Genomic DNA, 15742 nt, shown 5'->3' with positions numbered 1-15742 from the left:
ATGTACAACCGGCTGAAAACCTTGGTGAACCAAGTGCGCAACCTCGGGAGCAAAAAGTGGGATGACCACGAGATGGTTAAGGTTATTCTTAGATCACTTATTTTTCTTAACCCTACTCAAGTTCAATTAATTCGTGGTAATCCTAGATATACACTAATGACTCCCGAGGAAGTAATCGGGAATTTTGTGAGCTTTGAGTACATGATCAAGGGCTCAAAGAAAATCAATGAGCTAGATGATCCCTCCACATCCGAAGCACAACCGTTCGCATTCAAGGCGACGGAGGAGAAGAAGGAGGAGTCTACACCGAGTAGACAACCAATCGACGCCTCAAAGCTCAACAACGAGGAAATGGCGCTCGTCATCAAGAGCTTTCGCCAAATCCTCAAGCAAAGGAGGGGGAAAGACTACAAGCCCCGCTCCAAGAAAGTTTGCTACAAATGTGGTAAGCCCGGTCACTTTATTGCAAAATGTCCACTATCTAGTGACATTGACAGGGGCAACGACAAAAAGGAGAGGAGAAAGGAGAAGAAGAGGTACTACAAGAAGAAGGGCGGCGATGCCCATGTTTGTCGTGAGTGGGACTCCGACGAAAGCTCTAGCGACTCCTCCGACGACGAGGACGCCGCCAACATCATCGTCACCAAGGGACTTCTCTTCCCCAACGTCGGCCACAAGTGCCTCATGGCAAAGGACGGCAAAAAGAAGAAGGTTAAATCCAAATCCTCCACTAGATATGAGTCCTCTAGAGATGATAATGCTAGTGATGAGGAAGATAATTTGTGTACTCTTTTTTCCAACCTAAACATGCAACAAAAGGAAAAATTAAATGAGTTGATTAGTGCCATCCATGAAAAGGATGATCTCTTGGACTCCCAAGAGGACTTCCTCATTAAAGAAAACAAGAAGCATGTTAAGGTTAAAAATGCTTATGCTCTAGAAGTAGAAAAGTGCGAAAAATTATCTAGTGAGCTAAGCACTTGCCATGAGACTATTGACAACCTTAGAAATGAAAATGCTAATTTGTTAGCTAAGGTTGATTCAAATGTTTGTAATGTTTCAATTCCCAATCCTAGAAATGATAATGATGATTTGCTTGCTAAGATTGAAGAATTGAACATTTCTCTTGCTAGCCTTAGAGATGAAAATGAAAAATTGATTGCTAAGGCTAGAGATTTTGATGTTTGCAATGCTACCATTTCCGACCTTAGAAGTAAAAATGATATATTGCATGCTAAGGTTGTAGAATTAAAATCTTGCAAACCCTCTACATCTATCGTTGAGCACACTTCTATTTGTACTAGATGTAGAGATGTTGATGTTAATGCTATTCATGATCACATTGCTTTAATTAAACAACAAAATGATCATATAGCAAAATTAGATGCTAAAATTGTCGAGCATGAACTTGAAAATGAAAAAATTAAATTTGCTCGTAGTATGCTTTATAGTGGGAGACGCCCTGGCATTAAGGATGGCATTGGCTTCCAAAAGGGGGACAATGTCAAACTTAATGCCCCTCCTAAGAAATTGTCCAACTTTGTTAAGGGTAAGGCTCCCATGCCTCAGGATAACGAGGGTTACATTTTATACCCTGCCGGTTATCCTGAGAGCAAAATTAGGAGAATTCACTCTAGGAAGTCTCACTCTAGCCCTAACCATGCTTTTATGTATAAGGGTGAGTCATCTAGTTCTAGGCAACCAACCCGTGCTAAGTTGCCTAAGAAGAAAACTCCTAGTGCATCAAATGACCATAGCATTTCATTTAAAACTTTTGATGCATCATATGTTTTAACTAACAAATCCGGCAAGGTAGTTGCCAAGTATGTCGGGGGCAAGCACAAGGGGTCAAAGTCTTGTGTTTGGGTACCCAAAGTTCTTGTGTCTAATGCCAAAGGACCCAAAACCATTTGGGTACCTAAAGTCAAGAACTAAACTTGTTTTGTAGGTTTATGCATCCGGGGGCTCAAGTTGGATCATTGATAGCGGGTGCACAAACCACATGACAGGGGAGAAGAAGGTGTTCTCCTCCTACGAGAAAAACCAAGATCCCCAACGAGCTATCACATTCGGGGATGGAAATCAAGGTTTGGTCAAAGGATTGGGTAAAATTGCTATATCTCCTGACCATTCTATTTCAATGTTTTTCTTGTAGATTCATTAGATTACAATTTGCTTTCCGTTTCTCAATTATGTCAAATGGGCTACAACTGTCTTTTTACTGATGTAGGTGTCACTGTCTTTAGAAGAAGTGATGATTCAATAGCATTTAAGGGAGTGTTAGAGGGTTAGCTATACTTGGTAGATTTTGATAGAGCTGAACTCGACACTTGCTTAATTGCTAAGACTAACATGGGTTGGCTCTGGCACCGCCGACTAGCCCATGTTGGGATAAAGAATCTTCATAAGCTTCTAAAGGGAGAGCACATTTTAGGATTAACAAATGTTCATTTTGAGAAAGACAGGATTTGTAGCGCATGCCAAGCAGGGAAGCAAGTTGGTGCTCATCATCCACACAAGAACATCATGACAACCGACAGGCCACTGGAGATCCTACACATGGATCTATTCGGCCCGATTGCTTACATAAGCATCGACGGGAGTAAGTACTGTCTAGTTATTGTGGATGACTATTCTCGCTTCACTTGGGTATTCTTTTTGCAGGAAAAATCTCATACCCAAGAGACTTTAAAAGGATTCTTGAGACGGGCTCAAAACGAGTTCGGCTTAAGGATCAAGAAAATTAGAAGCGACAACGGGACGGAGTTCAAGAACTCACAAATAGAAGGCTTCCTTGAGGAGGAGGGCATCAAGCATGAGTTCTCTTCTCCCTACACGCCACAACAAAATGGTGTAGTGGAGAGGAAGAATCGAACTCTATTGGACATGGCAAGAACCATGCTTGATGAGTACAAGACTTTAGATCGGTTTTGGGCCGAGGCGGTCAACACCGCTTGCTACGCCATCAACCGATTGTATCTACACCGAATCCTCAAGAAGACATCATACGAACTCCTAACCGGTAAAAAGCCCAATATTTCATATTTTAGAGTCTTTGGTAGCAAATTCTTTATTCTTGTTAAAAGAGGTAGAAGATCTAAATTTGCTCCTAAGACTGTAGAAGGCTTTTTACTAGGATATGATTCAAACATAAGGGCATATAGAGTCTTTAACAAGTCCTCCGGACAAGTTGAAGTTTCTTGTGACGTTGTGTTTGATGAGACTAACGACTCTCAAGTAGAGCAAGTTGATCTTGATGAGATACGTGATGAAGAGGCTCTATGCATCGCGCTATGGAACATGTCCATCGGGGATGTGTGTCCTAAGGAATCCGAAGAGCCTCCAAATGCACAAGATCAACCATCCTCCTCCACGCAAGCATCCCCACCAACTCAAAATGAGGATGAGGCTCAAGTTGATGAAGAAGAAGATCAAAGAGATGAGCCACCTCAAGATGATGGCAATAATCAAGGGGGAGATGCAAACAATCAAGACAAGGAGGATGAAGAACCAAGGCCGCCACACCCAAGAGCCCACCAAGCAATCCAACGAGATCACCCCGTCGACACCATTCTCGGCGACATTCATAAGGGGGTAACCACTAGATCTCGTGTTGCACATTTTTGTGAGCATTACTCTTTTGTTTCCTCTATTGAGCCACACAGGGTAGAGGAAGCACTACAAGATTCGGATTGGGTGGTGGCGATGCAAGAGGAGCTCAACAACTTCACTAGGAACAAGGTATGGCATTTGGTTCCACGTCCTAATCAAAATGTTGTAGGAACCAAGTGGGTTTTCCGCAACAAGAAAGACGAGCATGGTGTGGTGACAAGGAACAAAGCTCGACTTGTGGCCAAGGGATACTCCCAAGTTGAAGGTTTGGATTTCGGTGAAACCTATGCACCCGTAGCTAGGCTTGAGTCAATTCGTATATTATTGGCCTATGCTACTTACCATGGCTTCAAGCTTTACCAAATGGACGTGAAGAGTGCCTTCCTCAATGGACCAATCAAGGAAGAGGTCTATGTTGAGCAACCTCCCGGCTTTGAAGATAGTGAGTACCCTAACCATGTTTATAAACTCTCTAAGGCGCTTTATGGGCTCAAGCAAGCCCCAAGAGCATGGTATGAATGCCTTAGAGATTTCCTTATAGATAATGGCTTCAAAGTCAGAAAGGTCGATCCTACTTTATTCACTAAAACTCTTGAAAATGACTTGTTTGTATGCCAAATTTATGTTGATGATATTATATTTGGGTCTACTAACGAGTCTACATGTGAAGAATTTAGTAGGATCATGACACAAAAATTCGAGATGTCAATGATGGGGGAGTTGAAGTACTTCTTAGGATTTCAAGTGAGACAACTCCAAGAGGGCACCTTCCTAAGCCAAACGAAGTATACTCAAGATATTCTAAGCAAGTTTGGGATGAAGGATGCCAAACCCATCAAGACACCCATGGGAACCAATGGGCATCTCGATCTTGACACGGAAGGTAAGTCCGTGGATCAAAAGGTATACCGGTCGATGATAGGCTCTCTACTCTATTTATGTGCATCTCGACCAGATATTATGCTTTCCGTATGCATGTGTGCAAGATTCCAAGCCAACCCTAAGGAAGCTCACCTTACGACCGTAAAACGAATCTTGAGATATTTGGCTTATACTCCTAAGTTTGGGCTTTGGTATCCTAGGGGATCCACATTTGATTTAACTGGTTATTCGGATGCCGATTGGGCAGGGTGCAAAATTAATAGGAAGAGCACATCGGGGACTTGCCAGTTCTTGGGAAGATCCTTGGTGTCTTGGGCTTCAAAGAAGCAAAATTCCGTAGCTCTTTCTACCGCCGAAGCCGAGTACATTGCCGCAGGCCATTGTTGCGCGCAACTACTTTGGATGAGGCAAACCCTTAGGGATTACGGTTACAAATTAACCAAAGTTCCTCTTCTATGTGATAATGAGAGTGCAATCCGCATGGCAGATAATCCCGTTGAGCATAGCCGCACTAAACACATAGTCATTCGGTATCATTTTCTAAGGAATCACCAACAAAAGGGAGATATCGAGATTGCATATATTAACACTAAAGATCAATTAGCCGATATCTTTACCAAGCCACTTGATGAACAAACTTTTAACAAACTTAGGCATGAGCTAAATTTTCTTGATTCTAGGAACTTCTCTTGTTGATTTGCACACATAGCTCATTCATATACCTTTGATCATGTCTCTTTTATATATGCTATGACTAATGTGTTTTCAAGTGAATTTCAAACCAAGTCATAGGTGTATTGAAAGGGAATTGGAGTCTTCGGCGAAGACAAAGGCTTCCACTACGTAACTCATCCTTCGTCGTCGCTCTAAGCAACTCTCCGTCTTTGGTATAATCTTCACTCATATATTCTATTTGCCAAAGGGGAGAAAAGTAGTTCAAAGGGCTCTAATGATTCCGTTTTTGGCGATTTATGCCAAAGTGGGAGAGAGCATGAGCCCAAAGCAAAAGGACCGCACCACCACCAATTTAAAAATTTTGGTTTTTCAATTGGTACCAATTTTAGAAAGAGTTTTTCAATTGGTATGATTTTCAAATTGGTATCTCATTCTGTGCAAAAGGGGGAGAGAGTAATATTTTCAAAATCAATATCTTAAAACCCTCTTGAACACTAAGAGGAGATTTCATTTAGGGGGAGTTTTGTTTAGTCAAAGGAAAAGCATTTGAAACAGGAGGGGGAGAAAATTTCAAATCTTGAAAATGCTTCGCAAAATCTTATTCATTTACCTTTGACTATTTGCAAAAGGACTTTGAAAGGAATTTACAAAAGAATTTGCAAAAACAAAACAAGTGGTGCAAGCGTGGTCCAAAATGTTGAAATTAAAGAAACAATCCATGCATATGTTATAAGCATTTATATTGGCTCAATTCCAAGCAACCTTTGCACTTACATTATGCAAACTAGTTCAATTATGCACTTCTATACTTGCTTTGGTTTGTGTTGGCATCAATCACCAAAAAGGGGGAGATTGAAACGGAATTAGGCTTACACCTATTTCCTAAATGATTTTGGTGGTTGAATTGCCCGCACAAATAATTGGACTAACTAGTTTGCTCTAGTGTATAAGTTATACAAGTGCCAAAGGTTCACACTTAGCCAATAAAAAGACCAAGAATTGGGTTCAACAAAGAGAGCAAGGGATAACTGAAGGCAGCCCTGGTCTGGCGCACCGGACTGTCCGGTGCACCACCGGACCGTGTCCGGTGCACCAGGGGACTCCAAGCCAAACTTCGCACCTTCGGGAATTTTCAGAGGCGCTTCGCTATAATTCACCGGACATGTCCGGTGCACACCGGACAGTGTCCGGTGCTCCAGAGGAGAGTGACTCTGAACTCGCCAGCTTCGGATTCCCGCTCCGCTATAATTCACCGGACATGTTCGGTGTACACCGGACTGTCCAGTGAGCCAGCGGAGCAACGACTACTTCGCGCCAACCGTTGTCTGCAACGCATTAAATGCGCGCCAGCGCGCGCAGAGGAGCAGAGCACACGCGGGTGGCACACCGGACAGCCTACAGTGCTTGTCCGGTGCACCACCGGACAGCCAGGCAGGCCCACACGTCAGAACTCCAACGGTCGAAACCCAACGGCCTGGTGACGTGGCTAGCGCGCCGGACAGTGTCCGGTGGCGCACCGGACTGTCCGGTGGCGCACCGGACTGTCCGGTGCGCCATGCGACAGCAGCCTCCACCAAACGGCTAGTTTGGTGGTTGGGATTATAAATACCCCCAACCACCCCACATTCAAGTCATCCAAGTTTTCCACCTTCCAACTACTTACAAGAGCTCTAGCATTCAATTCTAGACACACTCAAGAGATCAAATTCTCTCCCAATTCCACTCAAAGCTTTAGTGACTAGTGAGAGAGATTTGTTGTGTTCTTTTGAGCTCTTGCGCTTGGATTGCTTCTTTTCTTTCTCAATCTTTCTTGAAATCAAACTCACTTGTAATTGAGGCAAGAGACACCAATTGTGTGGTGGTACTTGCGGGAACTTTGTGTTCCAATTGTTTGAGAAGAAGAAGCTCACTCGGTCCGAGGGACCGTTTGAGAGAGGGAAAGGGGTGAAAGAGACCCGGTCTTTGTGACCACCTCAACGAGGAGTAGGTTTGCAAGAACCGAACCTCGGTAAAACAAATCTGCGTGTCACACTCTTTATTCGCTTGTGATTTGTTTTGCACCCTCTCTCTCGGACTCGATTATATTTCTAACGCTAACCCGGCTTGTAGTTGTGATTAACTTTGTAAATTTCAGTTTCGCCCTATTCACTCCCCCTCTAGGCGACTTTCACCAACAAGTCCAACACTAGCAACTCATTGAGCCAACTCCATGTACCTGTCACCTTGTTCACTGTGCTCTATGAAAGCAAGGTTCCATTGTGTTATCCTCTCCATTGCAGTGTACCCTCCGGTTATGAATGCCATGAGTATTGTATTATACACGTACGCATAAGGCACAACTCCTTCTGTCTCTATCTGGTCAAACAACTCCTCAGCCTCCCTTAGCTTCCCCGCTTTGCACAACACCCAAATCATGCTCGTGGTGAAAATGAGAGCCTGAGCATTGCTGATGCTAGCGATAATTGCTAGGATATGCTTGATGGTTCTCTGGCTGTGAATTAAAGGCTCAAGATCGATGAAGATGTGCCCCAACGTGATGAAGTGGTCCCAACTGCCAAACCTCTGTAAGGACGTATGGTTCTTGAGCCACCAGAGCAGACTCAGGCCTACCCTGTCATGGTCAGCAGTGGTAGAGTTATTCGCCCACAGGTGGCTGTCGACGTCGAGGCCGCCGATGAAGCAATTCATCAAACACTTGTTGGGCAAGGTGTTGGGAACCACCTCCTCCTCGTCGTGCATTCGCCAGGTGCTTCGGATGTAGCTGTTGGTCACGTCGACGGGGCCACGTAGGACGAGCTCCTTTATGAGGTGAAGCGGTACGCCGAGCTCGAGGGAGATGTCGATGATCTGAACAGTGTCGTTGGTTGTGCCCGCGAACACCGCAGTGTCGACGACGAGCTGCTCCAGGCAGGCGAGGTTGGATCTGTGCAGCTCCGTGGCGCGCACCTCTGCGGTGCGGCGCCGCTGCGCCTCTAGGTCGACCAATCTCTGCACCGCCGCGGCTACCTCCATGGTCGCGCGACACTTAGCCTTATCCATCTCGGCCACTGCCCGAGCAGCCTCCTCGGTGTGCTTGGTCTCCTCCAACTTCATCGACTGCATCACCTTGGCCCGCTGCTTGGTGTTGATGGTTTCCTTGCATGTCGTGTTGTACATGTCGATGGGCTGCTTGAGTTGGCTCTAGCAGTCGGTCGTCGGAAGCGAGGGTCCCGCTGGCAGCCTCGCGGATGGGGGTGAGGTAGGACAGCGCGGATCTGCTGCCCCCGTGGATGGAGCTGTTGGAGCTGTATCCGGCGCCGGTGGTGATGAGTTCGGTAACGCGCCGGTTGGGATGAGTTCGGTGATGGAGAGAAACGGTTTTCCCTCGAATACAGGTTCCTCGTCGAAGATAGGACCCTCGTCGAAGACATGTTCGGCTTGCTGCTGGATGGTGTAGCAGCGCGTTGTGAAATGGTTGTGGAGCTCGTCGCACCGCGTGTCCACACGGCGCTCGACGCCGTCACAGCGACCGACAATCTTCTCAATAAGGCGAGCTTCCATCAGGCGCATTTCGTCGAGCACCTTGCGAGCAGTGGCGTCGAACGAATCCATAGCACTAGATCGTGGACGCTGAGGCACTATTCCAAGCGGATCCAGGATGCTGACCTCTGGTACCAAATGTTAGCACTTTCTAGAAGTCTATAGAGCAGGAAAGAGTGGAAGCAGCAGAGATGGGAGACGTGGGGAAGAAGGTCACGTGATGGCAACGAGTTGATATTTTGTTCTCTGTTTTTCGATGTCCTTACAATTGCCTGAGTTATATCCTTTATACTTTATCGGCAGCTCGGTCTAGATAACCCTTACACGACCAACTCGGCCTAGTAATACAGACGTTGCCACGTTTCTCACGCCTTGGATATGCTCCGTTGCTTGCCTCGGCAGACCCCGGCTATCTCCATCCTTGTCGTCCGTGATTGGCGCAACCGCCTCTTGTGTAGGAGGGCTGATAGAAGGGCCCGCTGAGGTTGTTGGAGAGGTTGAGGTGGCAGAGCGTGGGCATGGGCGCGAGCGCCGGCGGGCGGCGGCAAGCGGCCCGAGCAGGCAGCAACGGTGAGGCTGGCGAGCGCGTCGAGCAGCGCGACCTCGAGCGGGAGCGCGCCCTCGTGGAGTGGCACGGCCGTGAGGTTGATCGCGACGACGTGGCGACCTCGCAGGTGACGCCCGAGAAGGCGCAGTGTGCTGGCAGGGACGTGGCCGGATCCCAGTCGGACAGTGCGGAGGTGGTGGGCGGGACGAGGAGGGACTCAACTGTGAACTGCTTGGCCGGCAGCCGGTGAGGGATGCCGGTTGCCGGATGCCTCTTCGACTTGGGGGCTTGGGGCAAGGCATGATGATCCGAAGGCGATGCGTAGGAAAGGCTACCTGCTCGTTGCCATCCATTTGCACGCCACACTTCGTCGTCCTGTCTGTTTGCTTGTTTTGCAGCAAAAGCCTGACCACCTTCTGTTGCTCTCAGGTATAGATGTCCAAAAAGCACGTGTCCCGTTAGCCCGGCACGAAGCACGTGTTTTTAGCCCGACACGAGCCCGACACGGCACGGTTTGAAGCGGGTCCGGGCTGAGCCCGGCCCGTAGAGCGTGCCGGGCTCGACAGACATTTGAGCCCGTTGGGCTAGCCCGGGCACAGCCCGTTATCGGCCGGGCCTTTAAACCGGCCTGTTCAACAACTTAGGTACCGTACTGGGCTGCCTCACGCGAGCCACGAACGGCCCAACTTCGCCCTTACCCTAAGCAGCCCGCAGCCGCACGCCCACACCGTCTGTATAAATCGTGCGCATCTGGCGCCCTAACCCTAACCTAACGCACTCTCGCTCTTGTGTCCTGGCTCTCCGTGCGGCGGCGGTGCTCCCTCCCTCCTCTCGGACCTCGGCGCGACGCTCCCTGCTCCCTCCGCTCGGCGCGGGTCGCGGGCTCTCTCCTCTCGGCGCGGAGCTCTGCGCTCCCTGCTCTCGGCACGGCGGCGACGCTCCCTCTCTCCTCTCGGGCCTCGGCGCGGCGGCGCTCCCTGCTCCCTCCTCTCAGGCCGCGGCGGGCTCCGTCCTCTCGGCGCGGCGGCGCTCCCTGCTCCCTCTTCTTAGGCCGCGACGGGCTCCCTGCTCTCTGCTCGGCTGCTTCTTCTCAGGCTGCGACGCTCTCTGCTCGGATGCTCTGCTCTGCTCAGATCAGGCTTTTGGTGACTGTCTGCTCATGTTTCGAGAAAGAGCCGGTGGTCTGCGATCTTACTATGTGTTACAGTATTTCGGTTTAAGAAGATCTCACTACATGTGCAGAGGTACATACGAAGAGTCTACAGGTGACTGATGTTTATTACATGTACAGGTGTTGGAGAAACAAAATGCTACGTATTACCTTTATAGAGGAACCATCCTATCTCGATTCTGTAGAATATGTCTACGTTGAGTGTACCTTTGGTAAATCCATTCATGCACATTTGTATAGGTTGTTGTATTGTATATATCTTGTGAGCTGTGTTGTTTGGTCGCTAATTAATGTACGGCTTATTATACTGCGGCATAGTGTGTACAGGGGGAGGATTTTGTGATGTCAGTTTTAGGTTTTTTGTGCTAAGTATGGTTGTGTGATTTGCGGGCTCGGGCCGGCTCAGGCTGCTAAATGGGTCGTGCTATTTGGGTCAGCCTGGCACGGTCGGGCCTCCACCGTGCCGTGCTCGGGTAGCAGTCTAGGCACGTCGGGCGGCCCGGCACGGCCCGGTTAAGTGATCGGGCCTAACCGTGCCGGGCTCAAACGGGCCAGGCCAAGTCGTGCTCGGGCTGAGCCGGGCCGGGCCGCCCGTTTGGACATCTATACTCTCAGGCCTCTTTGCTCGCCGAGCATTGGCGGGCAACTGTAGTAGGAGAAAAAAAAGAAAAGAAAAGAATGAAGAATCGATCAATCGAATCCCGTGAAGTTCTTCCTGCTGGAAGCCCATGAATCGGAGCCCAAAACAAATGCGTGTGTACTGATGAGCCCAGCCGAAAGCATACAGATTCTCCTACTCATTTCCCTCTCACTTCCACCAGCCATCAGGAAAACTCGTACGAAACACTTTTCTCTTTCTAGGAGCCTGGAACAAATCTCCAAGGGTTCCCATGTCTTGTTCCACATCCTCAGCCTTGGTTCTATCCATCTCCCTCACCGGAAAACACCATCACCATTTGGGGCATCACTGGACCTAGACGTAACACGTCGCAATTCACCAAGCACCTCCAAGAAATCATCTGGCGGGGGGCACGAGAACTCAAGGACCTTTCCTGAACGTGGGTGCTTGAATCTGGGGGGAGAAGATCAGAAGACGGTAATCACATCCTGAACTTTCAAAAAACACAAGATACATCATACATGTTTCGAGCTTTTTGCTATTATGATATTCATTTTATTAGGCTTCTCTCTTTTAGTACTTACAATTTTAATTTCTCCGTGATAGTATTCATAAGTGAACATATCCTTTAAAATAATACTCCAACCACTTTTTAATCATTTTTATTTTCTTTTAGTATTTATCACCACTTCAATTAACCTGACTCACTTCTTTTCATCTCTCCCTTCGCACCTCTGTTCATCACGAATGCATAACTTCAGCTAGCTATTGCAGGTGTAGTCTCAGATGCATCAACAAGACAACAAGTGTAATATCTAAATACATGTTTATTGCTGGCAAACTGACTGGTTATGTTATATATATCACAATAGCTATCATTCACATGAACCGCCTGACTAGGTCCCAGCGATCCTCTTGTTTGTTGTTCGTTTTCCATCTGCATGCCAAATAAAATAAACATATACAAGAACACTATCTATCTTGACAAGAAAGTTTAAACAGTTGCTCGTGAGAATCGTGATTCGCAGGTCTCAACCGGCCAATAACATCCAAACAAGCAACACACCGATATTAGTAATTTGCAGTTATTCGTGAGTTTATTTAATTCCTGCTAGAACTGATAGAGCAGTATGGTAATTCTGTAGTGAAAAATAAGAAAATAAAATGAAAAGAATTTAAAATGGATTAGAGTACCATTTTATAGGATAGATTCACTTATGATTACTATTATAGAGTAGATAAAATTATAAGTACTAGAAGAGAGAAGCCTGATAAAAGAAGTACTATAATAGTAAATACCTGTGTTGTATGATACCTACCCAAGCGATGCAGCATGAAGGCAAGGCCTGTCCACTTTAGACAACAGATTCGAAAGGCCGCTGTGATATTTCGAAGGACTCCTTGGTCTCAGGAGCGATAACGCCATGCTCTGGGTACCTCCATATGTTTCGTCGCCGAGAAGAGGGATCCCTATGTACTTTGCATGCGCCCGGATCTGATCATCACCGACTCCAAAGTCAGTACATAAGTCATCGTATTTAGGAGAGTTTCCCAAGCTTAATGACAGACATGTGTGGAGACCAAAATGTAACTATCACCAATGCTCATTAGTATTAGGGTATGTACAACTCTGAGACAGTGGTTCGGTTTTCCAAGTACAAGAGACAGTTAAGAGACTCTGAGACTGCAACAGTGGTTTGGTTTTCCAAGTACAAGAGACAGTTAAGAGACTGTATAATACAACCCTGAGACACTAGACCATAAATACAATTAAGAGTTATGGAGAATCCTCGAGAGACCCCATATTAAATGGGGTTGTGCATACCCTTAGCGCTACTCTTCAATAAACAAGAGAGTAATCCAGATGACATGCACATTATGACATTAATAAATAGTTTAGAAAGACGAAATCTTTTACATTCTTGTATAAGAACATTACTAGGTGTTGATGGTTCTCTTCCAAAAAAAAAAAAACTAAACTATCATGGGATATGGTTACCTGATGAGTGCGTCCTGTCTCTAGTCTCCACTCAACTAGTGCGGATCCGCCACCAGCAAAGACCTCTCTTACTTTGTACCTGTATGATTTTTTTCCCAAACAAAACAAGTTTCCTAAATGAGCCAAATTACACATGAAAGCCTTTAAATTAGGTTCAAGTTCAGAAAATACTTAGTTTCATGAGTTCCCATTTAGAATTCAGATTTCCGCTTTTCGCATGGTCATGGCAACCCTCTAGTGTAAATGTAAACTCATTTTTATCATTTTATGACTGGATTAAGTAACTGGACATTATTACAGCCATTGACTATTTTGACATGGGTCCTTCTAGCTCCTCACTCCTACCTGCTTACATGGGTGCTTACAATTAAGATGTCGAAACAGAATGGTCACAGTAATCAACCATATCTGAACAATGCAAATAGCTTCGAACTACATAATCAACATCGTTAGTACTAGACCTAGGATGCATTTTAATTCAAGTGGAAAAGCATTGAGGAGGCAACGTCATATAAGGATCCAAAAGAAGGGGCACAAGTGGCAGCTTGGATCACCTACTAGCAGCATTCCGTGCATATCTGTGGCCTGATCCAGCAATAGCAGTCATACGAATCCGATTGTTAGGATCACGTGCAATAGAAGCCTCAATCCTGCCAGAATTTGGATTAGGTGCGCCACAAGTAAGACTGATGTATACCCTACGGATTGTATGCAGCTTGAACTGTTCTGCTAATCGAGCATGAGAATGCTCATCCTGTCCCAAAGAAGAAAGACAAAGAAAAATGGGAGAGTTCAGCATAAGTCTGTATTATACGCACAGATTTCATAAAAGATTCTGAAGTACCAGGTTTATTTTTTAAAAAAAAAATGGGTGGCTATCACAACTCAGAATTCAATACCTTAGCAACAACAAGAAGCCCACTTGTCCCCTTATCCAGCCTGTGCACAATACCAGGGCGCACAAGAGCATTCCGGACTTCTGAACTTACATCTTCAGCAGCAAACTGATCCACATGAAATACATCAGTGTCTTCATCCGTAGAATCCGGGCATTCATCACCAGCTGAGCTGCGTGCTAAACAGGTAAATGTGGAGATCTTGCAGTGATGAAGTATAGCATTGACTAATGTGCCTTTGGCATTTCCTGGCGCCGGGTGAACAACCATATGAGCCGGCTTGTTGACAACAAGAACATGGTCATCCTCATAAACGATGTCCAGCGGGATGTCCTCCGCCTCTGCCCTCAGCGGCTGTAGCTCTGACACCGTGCAGCTGACCAAGTCCCCTCCCTTCACAGTATGCGAAACCTACAATGCACAAAGTGAAGTACAATTGGTGCTGCATGCCCTCATATACCTTGTGAATTGTCTCGTCCGGAATCAGAGTTGTAGTTTAAGCTACAAATCAGCTACAATAATGTATAAGCAGCATATTCCACAGTTCTGCTAACACAAGGATCATCCGACCTCGCTTGACAGGAAGCAAACAGAGCCTAGAGACACGGGGTAGCAGTGGCACCTTGGAGACCGGGCGGCCATTGACGGCGACAAGCCCGGCCCGGATGCTGGCCTGCACGCGCGCGCGGCTAACGCCCCCGCCGCCGAGACGCGCCGATATCCAGGCGTCTACCCTCGAGCGCCCCTCGCCGACGGGCACGGCTTCCTCCAGGCGCGTCCCGCCGTGGCCTCCCTTCCGGCTCTCCGCCGCCTCCGCGCTCGCGTTGGAGGAGGCGCACCTCGCGTAGAAGGCTCTAGGCCTGCTGCTACGGATGTTCTGGCAGCGCATGAGGCCCGAGAGGGTGGTGGCAACCGCCGCCGGCGGTGGCGCCGTCGCAGCTGCCATTGAGCTGCCGAGGGGGTGGACCGGTGGAGACGTGAGCACTGAGGGAGAGGATAGTGTGTGGGTAGATGGGCCTGTTGTTGGGCCAAGGTTGTCAAAAAATGGGCTGTAGGTCACAACGAATTTCTTGTTTTAATTGAAAGGAGCAATAGCATGTGAGTTTCTGCCTGCCATACGTGACTTGCTCATGCATCAGTCGTACAGTCGACTTTCTTTATTTCGCCTCACGGGTGGATGTGTTTTTTCTCCTCCTCATTGATCCAAACAAAAGGGAAACATTTATATTCATAAAGTCAAGTAGGGTTGTTTTCAAAGGGAGTAATGGACAGACTTGTGTTAGGCGATTTAATTACATCCCTTTCAAAAAATCTATATATGTAAAACGTATAAAATGTTAGGATTTATTGAGTTTGACTCGTTTATATAACTAACAATAAATTCGAAAATAAATATCAAAGACCCACTCACTAAAACGATACATGAATATCTAGGACACTAATGCTGTTTAGAGCAGATCGTGCAATTTCGGGCCTGATCTAATTCAAATTATTTAAAATTTAATTAAGTTTATAAAAAAACATTGTCGACATGTATGATTCTAAATAGCTATACTATGAAAATATATTTCACAATGATCCAGCTTATGAGAAAAATACAAATGATGCCATTCTAGGCCCGGTCAAACTCAAATTACTCTAAATTTAACTAAATTTGTACAATATATCATCAACATGAATAACTTCAAATACATATACTGTGAAAATATACTTCATATAAAATCCAATAAAACTTAAACTTATTTAGTACTATATTGTCGGGGACCATAATTAGGGGTACCCTCAAGACGCCTAATTCTCAGCTGGTAACCCCCATCAGCAT

At 46.4% G+C, this 15742-nt stretch overlaps 1 protein-coding gene across 6 annotated transcripts; it reads right to left on the bottom strand.

Annotated features, from left to right (window-relative positions):
* Window positions 1-11092: 11092 nt before the first annotated feature.
* Window positions 11093-14931, bottom strand: LOC100272459 (RNA binding protein). Of its 6 annotated transcripts, none has more exons than XM_008649263.4 (6): window positions 14543-14930; window positions 13924-14331; window positions 13579-13778; window positions 13025-13103; window positions 12325-12520; window positions 11093-11478 (listed from the first exon to the last, which is right to left on the bottom strand). In XM_008649263.4, exons 1-5 carry the CDS (start codon window positions 14864-14866, stop codon window positions 12341-12343), a joined length of 1191 nt encoding a protein of 396 aa, XP_008647485.1. In that variant the 5' UTR covers window positions 14867-14930; the 3' UTR covers window positions 11093-11478; window positions 12325-12340.
* Between the last annotated feature and the right edge of the window lie 811 nt (window positions 14932-15742).

The sequence above is a fragment of the Zea mays genome, chromosome 6 (assembly GCF_902167145.1).
Source record: "Zea mays cultivar B73 chromosome 6, Zm-B73-REFERENCE-NAM-5.0, whole genome shotgun sequence".
Lineage (NCBI taxonomy): Eukaryota > Viridiplantae > Streptophyta > Magnoliopsida > Poales > Poaceae > Zea > Zea mays.
The sequence above is the reverse complement of the archived record's forward strand: the minus strand, read 5'-3'. Positions and strand labels throughout refer to the sequence as shown.

Coding starts and splice junctions, on each gene's coding strand:
- LOC100272459 (XM_008649262.4), bottom strand. CDS start 14,866: ATGGCAGCTGCGACGGCGCCACCGCCGGCGGCGGTTGCCACCACCCTC. Junction 14,332..14,542: donor ATGGCCGCCCGGTCTCCAAG/GTGCCACTGCTA, acceptor TGTGCATTGTAG/GTTTCGCATACTGTGAAGGG. Junction 13,779..13,923: donor GGCTTCTTGTTGTTGCTAAG/GTATTGAATTCT, acceptor TCTTTGGGACAG/GATGAGCATTCTCATGCTCG.